The sequence below is a fragment of the Gekko japonicus genome, unplaced genomic scaffold (assembly GCF_001447785.1).
Source record: "Gekko japonicus isolate JY-2015 unplaced genomic scaffold, Gekko_japonicus_V1.1 scaffold446, whole genome shotgun sequence".
NCBI classification, from domain to species: Eukaryota; Metazoa; Chordata; class Lepidosauria; order Squamata; family Gekkonidae; genus Gekko; species Gekko japonicus.
This window is the reverse complement of record NW_015168058.1, coordinates 403978-425747: the sequence shown is the minus strand read 5'-3', so window position 1 is coordinate 425747 and position 21770 is coordinate 403978. Positions and strand designations below refer to the sequence as shown.

The 21770-nt window shown below is 43.6% G+C and overlaps 1 protein-coding gene across 1 annotated transcript in view; it reads right to left on the bottom strand.

The window, feature by feature from the left end:
• Positions 1 to 21770, bottom strand: part of NUP160 (nucleoporin 160kDa) — a 105039-nt gene that overhangs the window by 26837 nt on the left and 56432 nt on the right. The window contains exons 15-28 of the mRNA XM_015414500.1: positions 20996 to 21095; positions 19122 to 19287; positions 14434 to 14561; positions 14155 to 14315; positions 13108 to 13241; positions 11038 to 11108; positions 7786 to 7942; positions 6431 to 6500; positions 5820 to 5918; positions 2802 to 2921; positions 2565 to 2660; positions 2348 to 2442; positions 535 to 631; positions 343 to 448 (exon numbers count right to left, since the gene is read on the bottom strand). Of these exons, the coding sequence (XP_015269986.1) occupies positions 343 to 448; positions 535 to 631; positions 2348 to 2442; positions 2565 to 2660; positions 2802 to 2921; positions 5820 to 5918; positions 6431 to 6500; positions 7786 to 7942; positions 11038 to 11108; positions 13108 to 13241; positions 14155 to 14315; positions 14434 to 14561; positions 19122 to 19287; positions 20996 to 21095 (1600 nt within the window). The remainder of the gene's footprint in view (positions 1 to 342; positions 449 to 534; positions 632 to 2347; positions 2443 to 2564; positions 2661 to 2801; positions 2922 to 5819; positions 5919 to 6430; positions 6501 to 7785; positions 7943 to 11037; positions 11109 to 13107; positions 13242 to 14154; positions 14316 to 14433; positions 14562 to 19121; positions 19288 to 20995; positions 21096 to 21770) is intronic.

Here is a 21770-nt window from a genome sequence, read left to right as displayed (position 1 = left end):
AGGTTCCTCCCAGAGCCATTTTTCCCCCAGCTGGTCTGGCTTACTGTTTTGGGCACATGCGGGTAAAACTGATGGACAGAACTCTCACCCACCTATGCTCCCCTGGAAATACCTTTGTAGTCACCACATCAGAAGTATGAAAGAAACATGAGATGTAGAATTTCACGTTCAGAACTGTCTGGCACCCATTCGTTATTAAAGATAAAGCCTTTAGTCCTACGTAGCCTGTACTAGATGCCACCTTGTAAGCAGGATGCCTCCCGCTTATTACACACATTAACGGCCACGTGAACTTCAGTTTGGGAAATCAAGGCAACTTCCTCTTAATATAGTCATACGTACCTTTCCGGTAGTTATGGCGATAAATGTGGAAAGCATACAGCAGCTCATAGTAATTGTGGGTCATCAGATCGACTGCACGAGCACGATATTCAATTATTGCCACAACCTGCAGCACAGATAATTATCAAACACATAACTGAAGTATTCCATTATGCACCCCCGCCTTGTCTCTAAGAAGCACGGACTACCTACTTCATTATGAAGATTCACATAAGGAAACCTCACAAGATCCTGAAGCTGGGAACGCTCACAGAGAACCACCACCAACTGTCGTAAACAATCCAGTTGCCTAGAGGAAAAACAGGTTAAGTTCTCTCTCTCAAACACCAAACTTTAAATAATCTTATAAGTGAACAGCTTGTAAGCACAAGGATCCTAGCATGTGTTATTGATATGAAAAAAAAAAGATTTGGCATACAGGATATTAACCTCTGATTTGCTGTTGCATCTATCTAAGAGAACAATGTGTGCAGCTGAAAACAAACGGGGACATCAGAAGGGGAGCATCTTGCATGAATATTTTAACTGAACATGATGTGATTTCTATCATCTCTGTCCCAGAACACATAGAGAAGATTTACACAAGTGTTCATGACTCTCAACACAATTTGCAGCTGAATGTATAAAATAGTTTCATTAAAAACAGCTGAGAGTAAATGGAAGCTCATGTAGTATTTCAGCTGCAAACATGTGATCCTCTGGGGAAAGTGAGAAACATAGTTATCAGGTCACCAGTAGCAACCATAAACTTAATTATGGTCACCTACGCTTGCCTCTCTTGTGGAAACACAAAAATATCTGACAGACCCCCTCCCACACACAAACCTGATACCAGATGCTACAGACTGATGTCCCTCACCTGAGCCTCTGTTCTCATTTCCCACATTCAGGGGTCGTTTCGTAGAAAAAGAGCTAGGGGAACTCATTAGCATAACTCATTGGCAATCGCCACACCCCCTGACATCAGGGGCCCGGCGGTGGACCTGCAAGGCCGGCGGGAGTGCGAGGAAGCCCTGCCAAGGCCCTCCCTGATCCCAGGCAGGCAGGGGTGGGGAGAGGCGGGGAGGAAGCAACTTACCCTCCCTCTTCTCCTGCCTCCTCCTGGCTGAATGAGGGCCGGAAGCGGGGCGGCCGGAAGCAGGGGGCGGGGCTTTGTCATGTGCCCCGCCCCCCGTACCTCACCCGGGGGAACTGCGATCCCCCGCGATCCCCCCGAATCGACCTCTGCCCACATTATACAGGCTTTGGTGAAAATCAGAAGCAGTATGAATACTTCAAACTGTATCCGATTCCTGATGCAGCCATGCCTTTCTCTAAATGTTCTGCATGTGCAGAGGTGTAAGGAGTGGAGGCTGATGGGGGGTGGAGTAAGTGGAGACTTCAAAGCTGGTTGCCAGGTGTTACTTTAAACTCAGACAAAATACATGATGACCATGTGCATTGTGAACTTGCCCTAATGTAACTGTGAACAGAGATTTGGCTCTCCACACTGACTATTCAAACGTCATCATTCAAGTATGGCTGGAGGTTGTAGTTAAGTACCGTAGGGGCACTTTGTACAAGAGGGAGATACAGAACTATGAATCACGGGACTGCAGAATCCACCAATGGAGGGATAAAGCAGTCACATGAATCCACCGTGACAGTCTTTTAAACAAACCTTCTCTCCTGCCCTCTAATACGAATTTGCTAATTTCAGCTGGAGTTGCCCATAAATCTTGACTCCACTCTGGAAAACAAAATTACCAGCTGGCACTGAATAGACCTAAAAAAGAAAACCCACTTTTCTCTCAAACAAGAACTTCACATGCGGTTTCTTTGCTACTTTTCCTTCTACCAGAATAGACAAAATGCTTCTACGGCACAAAAAGTAAAAATCCAACTGCAGCACAGTTCTCTCCCCCTCTCTCTTTGGCCCAGATTTGCTGTTACTATTTTAATACTATAGCAAAAAGCCCCAAACGAGTCATTATGAGTTGCATAGCTAGAAGATAGAAAATACTACCTGCTAGAGTCTGGATTATGGGTCAAGGCCTCATATGCTTGACTGTTATGTCCTAAATCCAAGTGGTGTTTGAAAATGCATGTCCTCAAGGTAGCCTACAACACATGTGCATTAGTTTCAACCAAACTATAATCTGCAAGACAAGTTATTTGATTTGGGGGGGGGGGGAATGTGGTATCAGAAGGAAGGGCAACTCGACATGAGAAAAACCCCTTACCTGGCTTCTCCAATCTTCAGCTGCTTCTGTAATTGCTAACGTTGCCAGTTGAATTATCAACTCAGGTAGACCCATTGTGTCTAACAAACGCAGAACCTAGAGAAGAAATATTCAACCACTTAAATGATACATGAACTATTATGAAGATTTAAACTAATAACATATTATACTGCCTCCCATAAACAGGGAGCACATTCACATTAGAAACAGCATTTCGTATGCTTGTTAACAAAATACCTTATCATAGTACTGTAGCCGTGGGGTTGACCCCATTTCTACATCTTTCGATCTAATTAGCCTGTCTAAAAATTCTTCTTTTTCAACTTCTGAGGCTGCTTCACAGAAACAGTCCAGAGCCTGTAAGCAAAGCAGAAATCAAGCTAACATGTCCCATATAGCACAAGTAAAGTCCAGAGAACAGAATAAAGCAGACCAGTTCAGACTACCCTGCTACCGCGATATTTATATCAGAAGTCTGTTACCCAGGATAATAGTATATCTCACAAAAATGAAAATGTTATTGGCTGGGATCCAAAAGTTGCATACACAAAAGGGCTTTTCAGCTCTCTGTTGTCACTACAACTCTCTCCCATTCAACCATCCCGAATGCTGACAGGCCTCTTGGAAGGGCGCTCAGTGGGGTGCGAGGGGCTGCTACTGGGAAAGGACAAGTCCTGTGTGGCCAGAATCCATATGGATGTACACATGAGCAGCACTGGATTCAAGCCACTGTCCACTTCCTAGCCTGTAGCATAGCGAGGCCATGGAAGATGACTTCCCAGCAATTTCACGCCTTCACTAAAGATCTCATTCAAGTGGGGCCTAACATTATGGTGTTAATATAAGTAGTAGCAAGACAGTTAGGCTGAGGTGGTTAGTCAAACTGTTACTATTTTATTAATAAAATTTTTATCCTGCCCTTTCTGTTCCCACAATGGCCATCAAGATAGCTATTAAACAATATTAAACATACATGATAAAAATCACATTTTAAATACCATTAAAGTCAACCTAAAATACATACAAAGACATAAGAACAGCAATTAAAACTGGTCATGAAGGAGGTAAATTAGGCTTCAGGTGATATGAATTAATGGGAAGAGCTGCTCTAGTAAACACAGAGGCATTACTGTGAAATGGCAGGAGGTCACTGCCTCCCTGCAGACAGCAAAATCCATCCAGCAGGACCAGGCATGGGGGAGGGGGTGTTTGAGTATCCAACTTTTTTGGGGGGGGAAATGACTTTTCTCTTAACCCACACATTGGGGCAAGCCCCTCTGTGGCGTCCTCTCTTTAGGGAGGACTGGTTTTCTCTTTAAATGTATACTTTGTGTTCATAAACAGGGTAGATTCGGCTGCCACCAGGAATTTAAACAAATTCCAAATCTTTTCTCCTTAGCTGTTGGTAAAGTGACCTCGAGTCTGGGCTTTTCAAGGGTCTCTGTGCTCCTGAGGGAAGAATGAACTGAATTCTGGAACTCAAACAAAATGTGATTTATTGAATAAAATTTTAAACACAAATAAGTTGTTTCTTAACTATAACTGTTTAGGGGAAGAGAAACTGGAAAAATGAGCTGTCAGGGTATCACACACAGTCTTTGGTCACAAGATCCTTCTCTATTAAGAATCTCCTTTTCAATAGACCCTCACTCTTTATTTTGTTCTTAGTTTTCTTTTATACTTTAGGATGTCTCAGATCCTTCTCATAACTCTTCTACATTTAAACTTTCAACAACATATTTTCTGAACACGTCAAGTTTTCACACAGCACTCTGTCCTCGTTCTCTGACAGACTCCCCGACTGACTTTCATAACTGACTTCCAGACACACACAGAGATTCCTTTCAAAAACCCCTCCCACACTCTCTCACCCTCCAATCACACCAACTTGTCTCCTTCAATCATTCTACTCTGCTATTACTGCACTCCAACCAAACATTTAAAGAGACACACACTCTCTTAAAACAAGGAATCAATACACCCTCCCCCACTGAGGTTGTTGCACACTAATCTGGATTGCTGACTGCTAAGATTGCAGAGGCAATCAAAGTATAGCATGTGAACTCTTGTAATACTTCAGGCACCATTTTGGGCTACCTTGACAACCTAGATGATCGCCAAGGCTTCTGCTCCCATTGTGCCATGGGGCCCTGCCAAACTGTACAGCGCTCTCAGCCAAAGATGAGTGGTCAAAAGTTGTACATCTGATGATTAGCCAAGGGCACTGCACTCTGTAGATACGCTCCACAGCAGAACAAGAACTGCATCCCTTGACACCTACTTTTCAGATTGCTGGGTCAATCAAAAACGTATTTGAAGTCTCACAATGTCATCTTGCAAGACTCCAGGAAATCGTTTTGGCTGCCAAAGCAACCCAGCACATGCCAAGGCCTGCTTGCAAGTCAAGCCAGACAATAAGGCTGCGGTCACACACACTAAACAATCCACTTTCAGTGCACTTTCCAACTGGATTTTTACTGTGTGAACTGGCAAAATCCAGTTGGAAAGTGCACTGAAAGTGGATTATTTAGTGTGTGTGACTGCAGCCTTATTGTCTGGCTTGACTTGCAAGTAGGCCTTGCAATGACAATTCAAGGGTTACCAAATTGCATGTATTTTCCAGTGGCAAGAAGTATAGTTAGGTAGCAAGTAGCTGCCTGCAGGAGTTGCAAGACACAAGTGTACACATTTTATAGGTTTGCTGAGTTCTGAGCACCATGAACTGTGTAATGAATATGCTATTTCAAACTCATGCCAGTGTATAATAACTCTTCCATCTTGGTAGGTAACAGATCAAAGCTTTTAGAAAAGCCAAAGAATGTGAATGCTGGAAAAAAACCCTTACTATACTATACTAGAAGTAACTTGCATGTATTGTAAAGCACCACACTAAGTAAGAGATTTACACAGCAGACAGGTTGGCACATAAAACTGCTTAACCTCAAACGAAGTTAGGAAAAAAGCATTTCTTCTGTGCAAATGCTCAGGAAGATGTGCTGTCTAACACAACAAAAGTCTCCTGAAATCATTCCCTAGGAAAGTTTCCTCCCCACTTTTTCAGTGTCCTTCTTCCTTTTTCACTCTTTCGTGTTCAGTCTAATATTTCCAGTGCCTTTTGAAATTAAAAAGAATGAAATCAAAAAGAATCTGAAAGCACATCAAGATCAATGCATAATACAATTTAACAGACATTGCCTAAGTCAATTCTTTTGTCTCAAGCCAACAGCCATTTCATGCCTGGAAAGAAAAGATCACCTTGTGTCCTTCTCCCATGACAAGGTAGCAGCGTCCCATCATGAAGCAGCAGGATCCCACATTCACATGACACCAAGGCTCCAGCAAACGAATATATTCCTAAAATAAACACAGCACTCATCAATGAGAGCGAGGTCCTTGCCTAAAAACATTCTTCCTTCCCAGTGGCGTTAAGGAACAACCCCCTCTTTCCTCAATGTAATTCAGTTAGAATAAGTAAAGGTAAAGGTTCCCTTGCTCGAAAGCCAGTCGAATCCGACTCTAGGGTTGCGGTGCTCATCTCCGTTTCAAAGCTGAAGAGCCAGCGCTGTCCGAAGACGTTTCCGTGGTCATGTGGCCGGCATGACTAAACACCAAGGCGCACGGAACGCTGTTAGAATACAGACAGCTTAAGTCCTGAATCCTGATCAAGATCTGTGTCTATGTTTTATGGACTACTACCCTGCTACCCGTGCTCATAATTTTTAAAAAATAAAACAAAATAATACTTCACTTAAGGTTAGCTTCTAAATGAACGCCAACATTTATTTAAAATATAAGGGTTGCTACTTAAGAAATATTTCTACACCTACAGAAATAAGGGGTTACAGGATTTTCCACCTGCAGCTCACCTGCAGCTGAGTATATTGACAAGCCCCCATCAGACATTCAGGAAAGAGGAAACCAGGATTACTTGGCCACCTGAGTGCTGTATAAGGAATTTATAACCTTCAAGTTTTTGACAACAGCTTCCATTTTAATACAAAGAAAACTGGGAATGTTCCCCGTGCGGCCTGCAACCTGTTCACGGGCACACTAGAAACAGAAATGAACAAAAAACACTAGAAGAAGAATCGAAAATTGGGGGGGGGGGACACGCACAATAAGGATCATAGAAAGAATTTAGATGCAACATCTGGGTAATGCTTAAGCCTTGTAATATAAGCTGCATCCTACACTCCCTACTGAACACTGCCCTGATAGCTGTTCCTAGTAATTTCTGTCTGGCTCTTAGTTTTAATTCACTCCTACCTCTAAGGGACTGGTTTTCTGCAAAAATGGATGTGACAAGGAAGGAAGAACAGACTGCTTCCATTTCCCCCAGAACGTGGTTAGAGGGCTCTCTACTACGGATGTGTGCTCAGAGATATCCAGTTTAAATATAGGCCCAAAAAGTGCCATATTGGTATTTTCAGGTATTTTTTAAAAACTGCTTATATACCGGCTTTTCACTCAAATAGGGCTCCCAAGGGTAAACTTGGGTATCAGGAATAGTATTCGGGATTCTCGGGAATACTGGTATCCAGGTCCTATATATTTCCAGAAACATTCAGGAATATCCATGGCCAGCATTTTAAGGACCCCAGGCCTCTTTTCTCCTCTTGAGCAGCTTTCCTGGGCCACAGAAGGTGGCTCACAGCCGGCAAGAGTCTCACCTGACCTGGGGAGGACAGCTTGCAGCCGGCAAGAGTGTTGCCTGGCCTGTCAGTGCTGCAAGTCCGGCTGGCTCTTTCTCCATCCCTCCTTTGTGGTGGCCGGACCCTTTTTCCAGGGCCTCTCCCCCTCCCCCTCTGCAAGTAGGACGGCTGGGGGCACCCCGTTCAAGGGCCCAGAGAATTGGACCCTTGAGTCCAGTTCACTAGAAACGTGAGGGCTTTTACAGGCAGCACTTGTTCCCCTGCAATTTTGGTTTCGTTTGGTTAAAAAGCCACTCCAGCGCCATGATAAAGGTTTCCCACAGGGAATAATGGAGCCCAAGTAGTTCCAGAATCCCGGAAAAACCTAAATCTGAATCCCAAAATGGTATAGAGGAACCCAAATACCAATATTTATGCCCCTCTCAAAATCCTAATCTGAAAAATACAATTTTTCCCCTGCCAGGTGCACTTTCCTACTCTCTACAAGTTGAACTGAAAATACAAAAGGTCTGAAGAAAACATAGCTTCTTTCCCCTGGTTTGGGAAGAAGCTGCAACTCCGAAGGATACAATAACTGTAACAGACAACTGGAAATTTCAGAAAACATCTGAGTCCAACTCCATCCTGTTTCATCCCAGGCTGCATTAGGTGGGAACAGCTGAGATATTGTGTGTTTCCGGGCTACCTCTTGAAAGAACAGCTCCACAATAGTTTGAGGGCTGGTCACTAGAACCAATTAAAGCAAAGTTATCAATATTACATAAAACTACTACTTAAGGCTATGTTCATTAGACAAAAAACACACTAATGCCACAGTAAACACATTACTCACTCAACTGCTCAATCTGAATGGTTTTCCCAATCTTAGTTCTCATAAATCTACCTTAAGTACCCACTTTAGGATTTCTGGGCACAGACTCCTCACTTTGGAGAAGAACAAATCCATTCTGGCAGCTAAAGACCAGATTTTCATTTGGTTATGTGATGACTTTCTAATTTGAAAAGCCAAAACAGTGAAACTGAAACAAAAGCACACTGAGACGATTCCAAATCTGCAAAATCATGCCATTTCAAAAGAGAACGTTGGTACTTAATGTAGAGGTTTCTTCTTGTCAGTGGAATTCAGAATTCAGGTTGGGTTAGCCCTTTCTCTTGTTTCACAGGCAGGACTATGCAAATGAGCTGGGTGTTAATCCCTGCCGATGGCAGGAGGGACCTCCTTGCAATGGGATGTAGTGCAGCAGCAGTGACAGAAAAAAGCATATTGTAGTAGAGAAAGCCTAGGAAAATTTTAATGCCTTTTAAGTAACATGAAAAACTGCAAGAAACACAGCAGGGTAGTGGCCTGGAATAGAAAATGTAATTATGTGAGTGCAGAGAACAGATCTTCAGTCCTACGGCAGTGCTCTTAACAGTATCCTAAGTGGCAATGGATTCCCTCTATTTACTCACAAGAAGATACTTTCACAGTAAGTAACAATATTCCGTTCTCTTTCAATGGAGGAAGCCAAAACTGATAAGACCTACTGATCAGTACCCGTTTGTGCTGGTTCATGTGGGGGCGAATGACACGGCCGTGAATACCATCACAAAAATTAAAGAAGACTATGAAGCTCTTGGAGGGCAGTTGAAGGCATTGGGGGCACAGGTGGTATTCTCTTCTACCCTTCCAGTCACAGGAAGAAGAATGCGAAGAGAACAGACAAATCTCGAGGTAAATCGTTGGCTGAGATGGTGGTGCCGGCAGGAGCGCTTTGGGTTCTGGGTGGGACCACGGGATAAGTTTTCTTAGAGAAGGCCTTCTTGCACATGATGGGCTTCACCTCTCAAGGTCAGGGAAGAAAACGTTCGGAAAGAACCTGGAGAGCTTAATCAGGAGAGCTTTAAACTGAAGCCGCAAGGGAAAGAAGGGGACGATCAATATGGGGACTTCAATGAAGAAGAGAAAACAGTGGGGGCTCACCTGGGTAGGATAGGCCAAACAAAGGCCTATATACAAGTGCCTATATACCTTGCAGATAGAGGGCTATGATATAATAGGAATCACTGAGACTTGGTGGGATGATTCTCGTGACTGGGACGTGGCAGTGGATGAGTATGAGTTGTTCAAGAAAAACCGGAAGGGTAGAAGAGGAGGTGGAGTGGCGCTGGGTGTGAAGAGAGGGCTAGAATGTCAGGAAGTTCTGGAGAATGTGGTTGACAGCCCCGTGGAAAGTATAGGGGTGGAAATAAGAGGGGAGGTGGGACAAAGGGTATTGTTGTTGGAGTCTGCTACAGACCGCCTGACCAGGGACAGGAAATGTTCTCTTATCAGCTGGATATTAGGAAAAACTTTTTCACGGTCAGAGTGGTTCAGAGGTGGAATCGGCTGCCTAGGGCGGTGGTGAGCTCCCCTTCACTGGCAGCTTTCAAGAAGAGGCTGGAGGAATATTTGTCAGAGATGCTCTGGGCAGGGGGTCTGTATGGCCCCTTCCAACCCTATGATTCTATTCTAAGGAATCCAGCCTGGAATACTGAAGAGCAGCATCCACATCCCAGATGGGTTGTATTGCTGCATCTGCTGAGGTACACCTGCCCAACTTATAATGGTGTAAAGAGAAGGAGAGGAAAGACAACGCTGCAGCCCTGCAACTCTCTTCCAGTGGTGCTTGAGTGCTGAACACTGCAGAGGGTACCATCAGTCTGGAAGGAATGGGCCTGTGGTGAGCAATGCTCCCTCTAAGCTGTGGAGTCTTGTGAGCAAAAATTCTACTTTGTGAGACACTGGCATTAAAGTTGTGAGCGAGTGATTTGGCGACTGCATAAATTAGTTTGCTCTGGAGCCCTCCTTCCTGAGCTGAGACACAAATGTGTGAGCCGGTGGCTAAAAAACTGTGAGCTGGCTCACACTAACTCAGCTCGAGGGAACACTGGTAGTGGAACTCACAGGCGAAGGTGATACACACCTTTATATCCCTGGCTAGAATGATTTTTGCCGAATGAAGTTGGTTGAAAAGATAATCAGACAGTTGTACAGAATTTTGAAGTGTTTGATGTAGACACAAAACCCTACAGACATTCAGTTTACGCCCTTCCTTCCCTTTAGGGTATTTCATATGGAGTAAGAATGACCAGTCACTGAAACCTGTGGAAAGTGGTGTTGAATTTTGGAATAAAAGAAGAGCTATAAAAAAGGCCCAGGAAGGGGTTGTTGAATCTTCTCCACAATGTTTTGAACATCCAAGAGTTGAAATCCTTTTGAAATCTGCCAGTTTCAACTGTCTGCTTTGAATCTGAGAATTCCTAAATGTGCAGAACCTTCAGAGATGCTCTCTGGCCAACTGAGGAAACTCAGTGACTTCTTGAATAGATTGACACCTTACTCCTCCCTGTCAATTTATATAAGGTTTCACCACTATGTTGTCCATTTTGCAACAGAACATGAGCCCCAAAGATATTAGATTCCTATGAACAGCTCCCATGTAGCTGGAATAGTGTTTAAGTTACCCAATTATAGGACATTTACAAGGATCCTACATATGGAATTGTCACCCTAACAAGAGAAGAGGAAGATGGTGATTCCACGTGGAAGATTCATGCAGCTGAGGCAATTAAAAGTTGCCTTAACCGTGTGAGAGCCATCCATGGAAAAGCAGCTCCTATGCAGCTAGAGTAAAGTGCCCCTAAGACTTTTTAAAACTTGGCTTACGTCATTCTTAGCTTTAAAATATTATACAATCTTGCCTTAAAGCATTTTATACTGAAACAGTTCCAGCCACCTGGAAAAGTCTTAAAACACTGTACATTAATATTTGCATATAAAAATTTCAACAACCTCTTACCTAGTTTGAGTGGTGTTAAAGCCGTGGAATCTGTCAGCTTGAGTACAGAAAGATGCTGAAGATTGGATTCCCTAAATAAAGAACAGCCTATCAGACTAAGAAAAGTATCCCTTAACATGACCCAAACATTAACAATACTAGCAAGACCAGGGTTCAAACCCCTACTTAGCGATGCAACTCATGAGTTACTTTGACTCAGTCACATTTATCTCAAGGGGTTGCTGGAAGAATAAAATGGAGGAGAGAACCATGTATACCACTCTGAGCACTCTGGAGGGAAGGTGGGATAAAATTGGATTGACAGATAGGAGCCATTGAAGGACGTGTAGAAGAGAAACGTTTTCAAGTCTAAAGCAAGAATGAGGCAATTTGGGAATTCTCAGGGCCAAGTGACTTGCTAATATCTCCATTTTGGGTGGTGGTGGTGAGATGTGCATCTGAAGCAGTACCAACAGGTTAGAAAAGCCAAAGTACCTGCTTCTTACAAGAGCTTTCAATGAATTTCCCAGACAGGATAACTTTAGTTCCCCCATTAGCTATTTTACTTAAAGATCTCACACCATGTCAAAATGGCACAATAAAGACAAATGAAGCTTTAAAGTCCCAGATCCTCAGTCTGTGGTATTAAAACATCTCAAAGTATGTGCCAAAGCACCAATAGATGGAGGTCATGTTTGGGTTAAGATAGGATATACTCAGACAGTCCTGAACTTAACAAAGTTCGACTCCAGTGGCACCTTTAAGACCAACGGAATTTAATTCTGGGTATAAGCTTTCATTCAAACTTTAACATAAGAACATAAGAGATGCCAATGTTGGATCAGGCCAAAGGCCCATCCAGTCCAACACTCTGTGTCACACAGTGGCCAGAAATACCAGGTGCCATCAGGAGGTCCACCAGTGGGGCCAGGACACTAGAAGCCCCCTCCCACTGTTGACCCCCCCCCCCCAAGCACCAAGAAGACAGAGCATCCCTTGCCCCAGAGTCCCTATCTATACCTTGTGGCTAATAGCCACTGATGGACCTCTGCTCCATATGCTTATCTAATTCCCTTTTGAAGCCGTCCATGCTTGTAGCCGCCACCACCTCCTGTGGCAGTGAATTCCATGTGTGAATCAGTCTTTGGGTGAAGAAGTACTTCCTTTTATCCGTTCTAACCCGACCGCTCAGCAATTTCATTGAGTGCCCACGAGTTCTTGTATTGTGAGAAAGGGAGAAAAGTACCTCTTTCTCTACCTGCTCTTTCCCATGCATAATCTTATAAACCTCAATCATGTCACCCCCTCAGTCGTCGTTTCTCCAAGCTAAAGAGCCCTAAGCGCCTTAACCTTTCCTCATAGGGAAAGTGTTCCAACCCTTTTATCATTCGAGTTGCCCTTTTCTGCACTTTTCCCAAAGCTATAATATCCTTTTTAAGGTGTGGTGACCAGAACTGCACACAGTATTCCAAATGAGGTCGCACCATTGATTTATATAGGGGCATTATGATATTGGCTGATCTGTTTTCAATACCCTTCCTAATAATCCCCAGCATAGCATTGGCCTTCTTTATTGCAGTCACACACTGTCTCGACATTTTCAGTGAGTTATCCACTACAACTCCAAGATCTCTCTCTTGCTCAGTCTCTGCCAGTTCAGACCCCATCAATGTGTATTTATATTTAGGATTTTTGGCTCCAATGTGCATCACCTTGCAGTTGGCCACATTGAACCCCATCTGCCATGTTGACGCCCACTCGCCCATCCTTGACGGATTCCTTTGGAGTGCCTCACAATCCTCACTGGATTGTTCTGTTGCTTTAGAACAACATGGCTATCTGCCTGCCTGAATCAATCTTGAACTTCGAAAGTTCCTTCTGGAGAGGAACAGCATTTTTATTAGGAAGACCACATGGAAAAGAATAGTAATAGAAAAAGACTCTGAAATAACCCTGACCAGAGCTAGACAGAGCTTGTTCAAATCAATTGCTTATTATTGTAAAAACATGTTAAGTCTTTTACACTAAGTGAAAAAAGGTGATCATGCCTAATATATCAATCATATTAACAAGACATTGGACATAACTTACAATTCATCAACTGGAACATCTGATGCCAAACGCTGACTTGCCCATCTGATCAGGTAATAAGATAATATCAGAACAGAAGTACGATGCAGCAGGTTCTGCTGAGTGTGGAATACCTGGCCTCCTCCCAAATTTGCCTTTAAAAAAATCACATTAGCAGCCATTAAACTTCAGTCAAAGTGATGATCAAGATACATCATTACAAATCACTATGGGATTCATTCTCTCCTTCTGCATTTGTCATAAAATAATCAGTTTCATTACTATCCCTAAATACGACCTAAAAATGAAGGAAGTCTCTGAATCATGACAATGAAAGGTATGAATGTTACTTCAAGTAGCTCAAAGGGTTAAGTAAGGAAGCTCTGGCTCTCAGCCACCAAGAGTTCCTGCAGAAACCCAGAGGAGTCATAAGTATGTGGCCTGCTAGAAGACACTGTAAAAGTTAGCATGCCATGGAGCAATGTTAGGAAGCAATACTAAGAACATTTTGGACTCCAAGGTTATTCCAATATGCTATAAAGCTGATGCCAGCAGCATTAAGAGGACACTTAACAGGCAGCGTTTATTCATTACAGCTGTAACTTCCCCATGCTTTAGGATTTCTACAGAGGCTCCTATTTGCGGTTACTCAGTCAGATAGTCAAAAGTATTTCTCAAGCCCTGTTCTCTGTGCCTTCACTAAAGGGATGAGGTGGGTGGCAACTAGAAATAGGGCTTTTTTTGAGTGGTGGTGCCTTTCCTATGGAATACCCTCCCCACTGAAGCTCACCTGGCACCTACTTTCCTTTCTTTTAGGTGCCAGACCAAAATGTTTCTTTTTACCCAGGCTTTTAATTGAGAGGTTCCATCATTTTAAAGTTGATCTATGGTCTGCGTTTTAGCCAGAGGAGTGTGTTATGAATATCATTTGAGAATGTTCAGTGTTTGCTTTATGCTGTTTTTATGCCCTGGCTTGTTTTTAACGGCTTGTTTGGTTTCAGTGGATTGTTTTAGTTGTGAGCCACCTCAAACATACGCTTTGTAAACAAATAAATGAAGTATACTTACAGCATCGCCAAGTCGCAGCAAGAGCTGCTGTAAAATCAGCAGGTCCCGACAAATCAAAAAACGGGTCATGCTGACCTTGTACACACCATGGCATACCAGATTTACTGCTGTGCTACTACCATAGAGCTGTGAAAGGTGCATATGCACATTCAGGGGTTGAGCTGTCAAAAAGAAGGGGGTAGGGGGAAAATGTGTGATCTGTAGACTTCCTAAACAATTGTCCCTTAAGGCCGGGGGGGGGGGGGGGGGAGATAGGAAGTAGAGCTGTTGTCTTCTCACCAATATCGAATCTTCTCTCCATTTCCACGTCTGTCTCATAATCCATTTCCCGGATAAGCACTCCAATGGCATTGATTGGGTTTCTGATCTCTTGTAACTTGCTGTGAATATCTTCCATCAGATTCTCTCTATGGTAAAAAAACAAAAACCAAGCAACATGCATTAGGCTGCATGAAAGATACTGAGAACTTCTGAAATTAGATAAACAGGGAAGATTACCCTAACCTATCATGGGGCAAGGAATCCTATGGGTTCTCACCAGTTTTTTTCCACTCAGATCCTCATAAACTACAATGCCTGGATGATAAAGTGTCCGAGGTAAAATCGGGGAGTTGGAGTGCTTGGTGTCGGAGGGAAAAATAGACATTGTGGGTATTTCTGAAACTTGGTGGGATGAGGAAAATCAGTGGGACACAGTGATTCCCGGTTATATATTATATCGGAAGGATAGGGGGGGAAGGGTTGGAGGTGGGGTAGCTCTGTATGTCAGAGAGGGTATAAAGTCTAGAAAGATTGAGAGGCTAAGTGAAGTGGATTCGCTTCTGGAAGTTCTATGGGTTGAAATAGGGGGGCCAAAAGGAAACTTAACACTGGGAGTTTGTTATCGCCCACCAGATCAAAAGATAGAGGAGGATTATAAAATGATGAATGCCTTAAAGATAGCAACTAGACAAAAACACTGTGTAATAATAGGTGATTTTAACTACCCACACATTGATTGGGTCAATATGTGTTCTAGTCGGGAAAAAGAGATTGAGTTTCTAGACACTCTAAATGACTGTGCTATGGAGCAGATGGTCACGGAACCTACCAGGGGAGAGGCGATCCTTGATTTGGTCCTAAGTAACACTCAAGACCTGGTAAGAGATGTAAAAGTGATTGCACCGCTTGGAAACAGTGATCATAATGTTGTTGAGTTCATCATTTGTACAAATAGAGAATTGGCCAAAAAGACTCACACAACCATTTTTAACTTTAAAAGGGGTAATTTCTCTGATATGAGGGGACACGTGGGGAGGAAACTGAAAGGAAAAGTAGAAAGGGTCAAAACAATTGGGGAAGCTTGGGATCTATTTAAAACTACGATCCTAGAAGCTCAAAAAATATATATTCCGCAGGTTAGGAAAGGCACAAAAAGGTATAGGAAAAAGCCTGCATGGTTAACAAACAGAGTAATGGAGGCTGTAAAAAGTAAAAAGAATTCCTTTAAGCAGTGGAAAGCTAGTCACAGTGAGGCTGATAAAACGGAACACAGGCTATGGCAAATAAAATGCAAGTCTGAGGTCAGGCAGGCAAAAAGGGAATATGAGGAGCATATAGCAAAAAACGTAAAAACCAACAATAAAACTTTCTTCAAATACATTAGAAACAGGAAACCAGCCAGGGAGGCAGTGGGGCCCTTGGACGACCAAGGGGTAAAAGGAGTATTGAAGGATGATAGGGAAATGGCTGAGAAGCTAAATGCATTTTTTGCCTCCGTCTTCACTGTGGAAGATGAGAAGTGCTTGCCCACTCCAGAACCACTGATTTCAGGAGGGGTGTTGGAAGACCTGAGTCAGATTGAGGTGACGAGAGAGGAGGTCCTAAAACTGATAGACAACTTAAAAACTGAAAAATCACCAGGCCCAGATGGCATACATCCGAGAGTTCTGAAAGAACTCAAATGTGAACTTGTAGATCTCCTGACAAAGATATGTAATCTTTCCTTAAAATCTGCCTCCATTCCTGAGGATTGGAAGGTAGCTAATGTCACTCCCATCTTTAAAAAGGGTTCCAGAGGAGATCCGGGAAATTACAGGCCAGTCAGTCTGACGTCGATACCGGGTAAATTGGTGGAAACCATTATTAAGGAAAGAATTAGTAGGCACATAGATGAACAAAACCTATTGAGGCAGACTCAGCACGGTTTCTGTAAGGGAAGATCTTGTCTCACTAACCTGTTAGTGTTCTTTGAGGGGGTGAACAAACATGTGGACAAGGGGGATCCAATAGATATTATTTACCTTGACTTCCAGAAAGCTTTTGATAAAGTTCCTCATCAAAGGCTCCTAAGTAAGCTCAAAAATCATGGGATAGAAGGACAAGTCCTTTTATGGATCAAAAACTGGCTAGTTCATAGAAAACAGAGAGTGAGTGTAGGTGGGCAATTTTCTCAGTGGAGGGTGGTAAGCAGTGGGGTACCGCAGGGATCAGTACTTGGTCCACTGCTTTTTAACTTGTTCATTAATGATTTGGAGATGGGAGTAAGCAGTGAAGTGGCTAAATTTGCGGATGATACAAAGTTGTTCAGGGTGGTGAAAACCAGTGAGGATTGTGAGGCACTCCAAGGGGATCTGTCAAGGATGGGCGAGTGGGCGTCAACATGGCAAATGGGGTTCAATGTGGCCAAGTGCAAGGTGATGCACATTGGAGCCAAAAATCCTAAATATAAATACACATTGATGGGGTCTGAACTGGCAGAGACTGAGCAAGAGAGAGATCTTGGAGTTGTAGTGGATAACTCACTGAAAATGTCGAGACAGTGTGTGACTGCAATAAAGAAGGCCAATGCTATGCTGGGGATTATTAGGAAGGGTATTGAAAACAGATCAGCCAATATAATAATGCCCCTATATAAATCAATGGTGAGACCTCATTTGGAATACTGTGTGCAATTCTGGTCACCACACCTTAAAAAGGATATTATAGCTTTGGAAAAAGTGCAGAAAAGGGCAACTTGAATGATAAAAGGGTTGGAACACTTTCCCTATGAGGAAAGGTTAAAGCGCTTAGGGCTCTTTAGCTTGGAGAAAAGACGACTGAGGGGTGACATGATCGAGGTTTATAAGATTATGCATGGGAAAGAGCAGGTAAAGAAAGAGGTACTTTTCTCCCTTTCTCACAATACAAGAACTCGTGGGCACTCAATGAAATTGCTGAGCGGTCGGGTTAGAACGGATAAAAGGAAGTACTTCTTCACCCAAAGAGTGATTAACACATGGAATTCACTGCCACAGGAAGTGGTGGGTGCTACAAGCATGGACGGCTTCAAAAGGGAATTGGATAAGCATATGGAGCAGAGGTCCATCAGTGGCTATTAGCCACAAGGTATAGATAGGGGCTTTGGGGCAAGTGATGCTCTGTCTTCTTGGTGCTTGGGGGGGGGTCAACAGTGGGAGGGCTTCTAATGTCCTAGCCCCACTGCTGGACCTCCTGATGGCACTGGTATTTTTGGCCACTGTGTGACACAGAGTGTTGGACTGGATGGGCCTTTGGCCTGATCCAACATTGGCGTCTCTTATGTTCTTATAGTTATGAAATTGTCATAAAAACCACTCTGAAGCTAGCTACTCCAGATCACTGGTGAGGACAGGAGGGCTCCTTCCACTGAAAGGGACGTTTATCTTGCATTCTATTCCACTGTGGAACATGTGGGAAGCTATCCTCCTACACTGAGAGAAAAATGGACTTAAAAACATAAAATTGGAGCACTGGTTTTATACCAAAGAGATTGTACAATTATCAGTTGATATTCCAGGTGTTTATTGGCCTGTGGTTCAGACTAAGCCCACGGGGACTCAGACCTGTGACTCAGTGTCTTCAGCTACACGAGGGAAGAGTGAGTTTCAGAAAAAACTGAAAACACCGTTTTTATGAACAGAGGTTTTTAGTCTCCTTTTCCTATCACAGAAAACTGATTCAGACATCAAATCCTGCTTTCCTGTAGAAGGCAGAATGTAAACTGGAAAAACAATCCCTCACAGAGAGGGGCTATCGATTTTGCTGGCCTGTCTTCTGAGGGGAAGTAGTCATTTGCAGCCCTCTCTCTTGAAACATGCTGATTCAATCCAGTAAATTCTGTAGAAGAAATCAGCAGTTCCTAAGAACGTAAGAACAGCCGGGAAGATCAGACCAAAGGCCTGTCAGGTCCAGCACTCTGTTCACACAGCAGCCAACCAGCTGCCTCTAAGAGGCTCACAAGCAGGATGACTGCAACAGCAACCTGCTGCCCATGCTCCCCATCAACTGATATAAAGAGACATACGGCCTCGGATATTGGAAGGAGCACATATCCATCTTGACTAGCAGCCACTGATAGCCCAGTCCTCCATGAATTTTTCCACTCCCCTTCTAAAGCCAGTTGGCAGCCATCACCACAGCCTGTGGCAGCAAGTTCCACAGTTTAACTATGCACTGTGTAAAGTAGTAGCTCCTTTTGTCTCTCCTAAATCTTATGCCCTTCAGCTTTGGTGGATAATGACAGGTCCTATTATCATGTCCACTTTCTCCACACTGTGCAAAAAAATCACAGACCTCTACCATATCTCCCCTTTCTCTCCCATTTTGCCTTTCCCCCCTAAACTAAACTGCACTGAACGTTTTAACTAATCCTCATAGGGCAGTTGTTCTAGCCCCCTGATCATTCTGGTTGCTCTTTTCAAGTTCTACAATATCCTTTTCAGGTGCGGTGACCGGAACAATACACAATATTCCAAGTGCGGTCTCACTATAGATTAAAATAAGGGCAATATAATGGGATCAGTTTTATTCTCTATCCCTGTTCTAATCATGGCCAGCATGGAAGTTGCCCTTTTCACAGCAACTGCAAACTGGGTCAACATTTTCATCGCCCTACCCACTGCCCCCCCCCCCCACTATCCCTCTCTTGGTCTTTAGAAGGGGCTTGAGAGTCCAGCTCCTGTGCTTACGTGTCGTTAGCAATCAAGTCCCTCAGGATCTGCTCTGCTGCTCTCTCTGGAGGCTGGAGGCGGCAGCAATCCATCTCCATGGTGAGTGCCATCTCCACAGAAACTGACTCACCAATTAGCCGCAGGCACTGAATGAGACTTACAAGATCATGCGAAAACTCAGACTCTGTGACAAAAAGGCACAGCACTTATTTCAAAATGATGACATTAACAACAATACAACAGCCAGTAGTGGTAAAAGGAAAGCGATGGCAAAAATAGACCAAGCCTTCACCCCCACATGCCCTCAAAAGTTCTTTTACTGGTATCTACTACAATCAGCAGGTAACCTAAGAAACAGCAATATGGGTTAACCAAACCATTTGCGACCTGGACACACAGTTTTTATTGTCCGTTTCTTCATGCAAGTGCTCAGCTAATATAATCAGTTCTTGAGGAGGAAGGTCCACTAAAAATACTACAGTTAGCTGGTAAGGTCTGAAAGCAAAGTTATACCCATGCCTTAGTTGGACAAGCATGGGAAAACCTGTTTTAGCAGCAGATCCTGGTGGAACGCCAAAGGGCTGATGGTCTCAAGTGCTGCAGAAAGGGATATAACTACGCGGTGATGAGTGCCTTCTGCTGCCAGCCCACCTCCCTTTTGTACCAGCTGAAGAGCACAGTTCTTCCCCACCTATTTTTATTTATTTTGTTAAGACTTCTATCCTGCCCTCCCCACATTGTAGGCTCAAGGCAGGTACCACCAACATATAGGCCTACAACACTGACAAGTCAGGAAGCATAACACTGGCTTACTCCTCATAAAGAGATCTCTCTGAAATAGGCTTCCTTAAATCTGGGTTTTTCATGCAACTGGAGGACAAGCATGAGAGGAGAAGTCTCTCTGTTGCTCACTTTGATGAATGCTGGGGGGGGGGGAGTGCTGCTCCTCATGGATAAACGCTTATGTATGATTGGAAACATGTTTGATTTTTCAAGGCAGGAAAACCTGGTCCTCTACTCCAGATCCTTTCATATTGAACAAGCTTAGTCCTGTTTACCTCCTTCCTCTCCATTTCACTTCCCTCTTTTGTATTGAGAAAGAGAAAACTAAAGTGGACAAGGCAAATGGGAAGAAAAGCTCTTTTATGTCGATGGATTTGAAGACTCTTCTCCTTTGGTAAATCATAAAATGTAATTTGGGAGACAAACTGGATGACTGAAGGATTTTTCTCCCTCCTCCTCCAGATATGCCAAGCTAAGGTCCTATTTCAGTTTTGCAAAACAAAGCATGAGTGACTGAAGATTTTACACAGACAGGAATTAAACTAAAAATCTCAACCATGGTCCAGAGAATTAAAAAACTAGATCTGTGAGTCCAAAGGGCTTTATTCTTGTTCGTTGTGGAAGGACGTTCTGCACTGCAAACTGCTTTTAAAACTGAAAGGAATTTCTAAAGCAGTTTGTGATTATGGCCTGGAGATCAACTGTTCAAGTTAAGCATCTCATTAGCTCATTTCTCCCGTTTGGGCCCAAATGTGGATTCTATTTTCTAGAAAAGGAAATGAATTTTGAAAAATGTAAAGAGTGCGCCTTGAATTAGGCTTCTGTGTACCTTGACAATACAAATGGTTACTCAAATGCCACAACTTTAAAACAGTGCACTGAGTCCTATGCACTGCCAGCAGAAAGTACTAGTGGAGGCAGCAACTCTTTGAGAGCCCCAAAAGACGATGGCAGAGGCTGAGGGGACCCACATACACCGTAAACCATGCAGCCCAGGCAGCGACAGTGAGAAGGGGCAAATGGCAAAATCATTTGTGCTGCCTCTTCTGCCACTCCTGTTGACAGTGCATAGTACCCAACCTTGACAGTTTGCTCCATCTCTCCATTACCATCTAGGCCGGTGCTCTCAACTTCATTAATCAGGGGCTCATCAGGTAAGAGATACAGGTGATCCACTAGGGAGCAGGGCACAAAAAAGGACAGGTACCCCTGAGAAAGAAAAACATACCCATCGTTTAGTCTGTAGCATTAAAGCAGGATGTCTTACAAACATTTCAGCTGCATTTTTATAAGTATGGTTGGTGCTTTGCATACACTTGACTATGAAAAACCAAATTAATCTGTGAGGAAAATGCCTCTAACCAGGGCAAGTCACAGACAGAAACACAGTTGAAAATTTAATTGCAAGTAATGATGGAATTTTTTAAAAAGCAAAAAATTCAGATCTCCCCCCCCTCCCCGTTTTCTTGGTTTCCCTGCAACCAGTGATCTCACCACTTACAAGAAGGCGAGCAGGGTGCCTGCTCTTTTGAAAGCAGTGCCACTCACACTTGCCCTGAAAGCAGGGGCCATCTGCACTTGCCCTGCAAGCGACGAGATGAGTACCTGCCGGGCAGGCACACACAGCCCCCGCTTTCCCCAAACCATTTAAAGAAAAGGTTCCCTTTAAATGGTTGGGGGAAAGCAGGGGGCACACACACACAGTGCTGCATCTCTGATGCAATGACATCACTCTGTGTGACATCATTGTGTCAGGGACGGCCCCTCCTCCTCCCAGCACCCCCCCCCCAATACCCCGGCAACCCTACAGTCTCAAGTTCTGACCACAATCTGCTCAGCGGAAAAATGTAAAAAGAAATACATTGTGTCCAATTTGTAATTTGG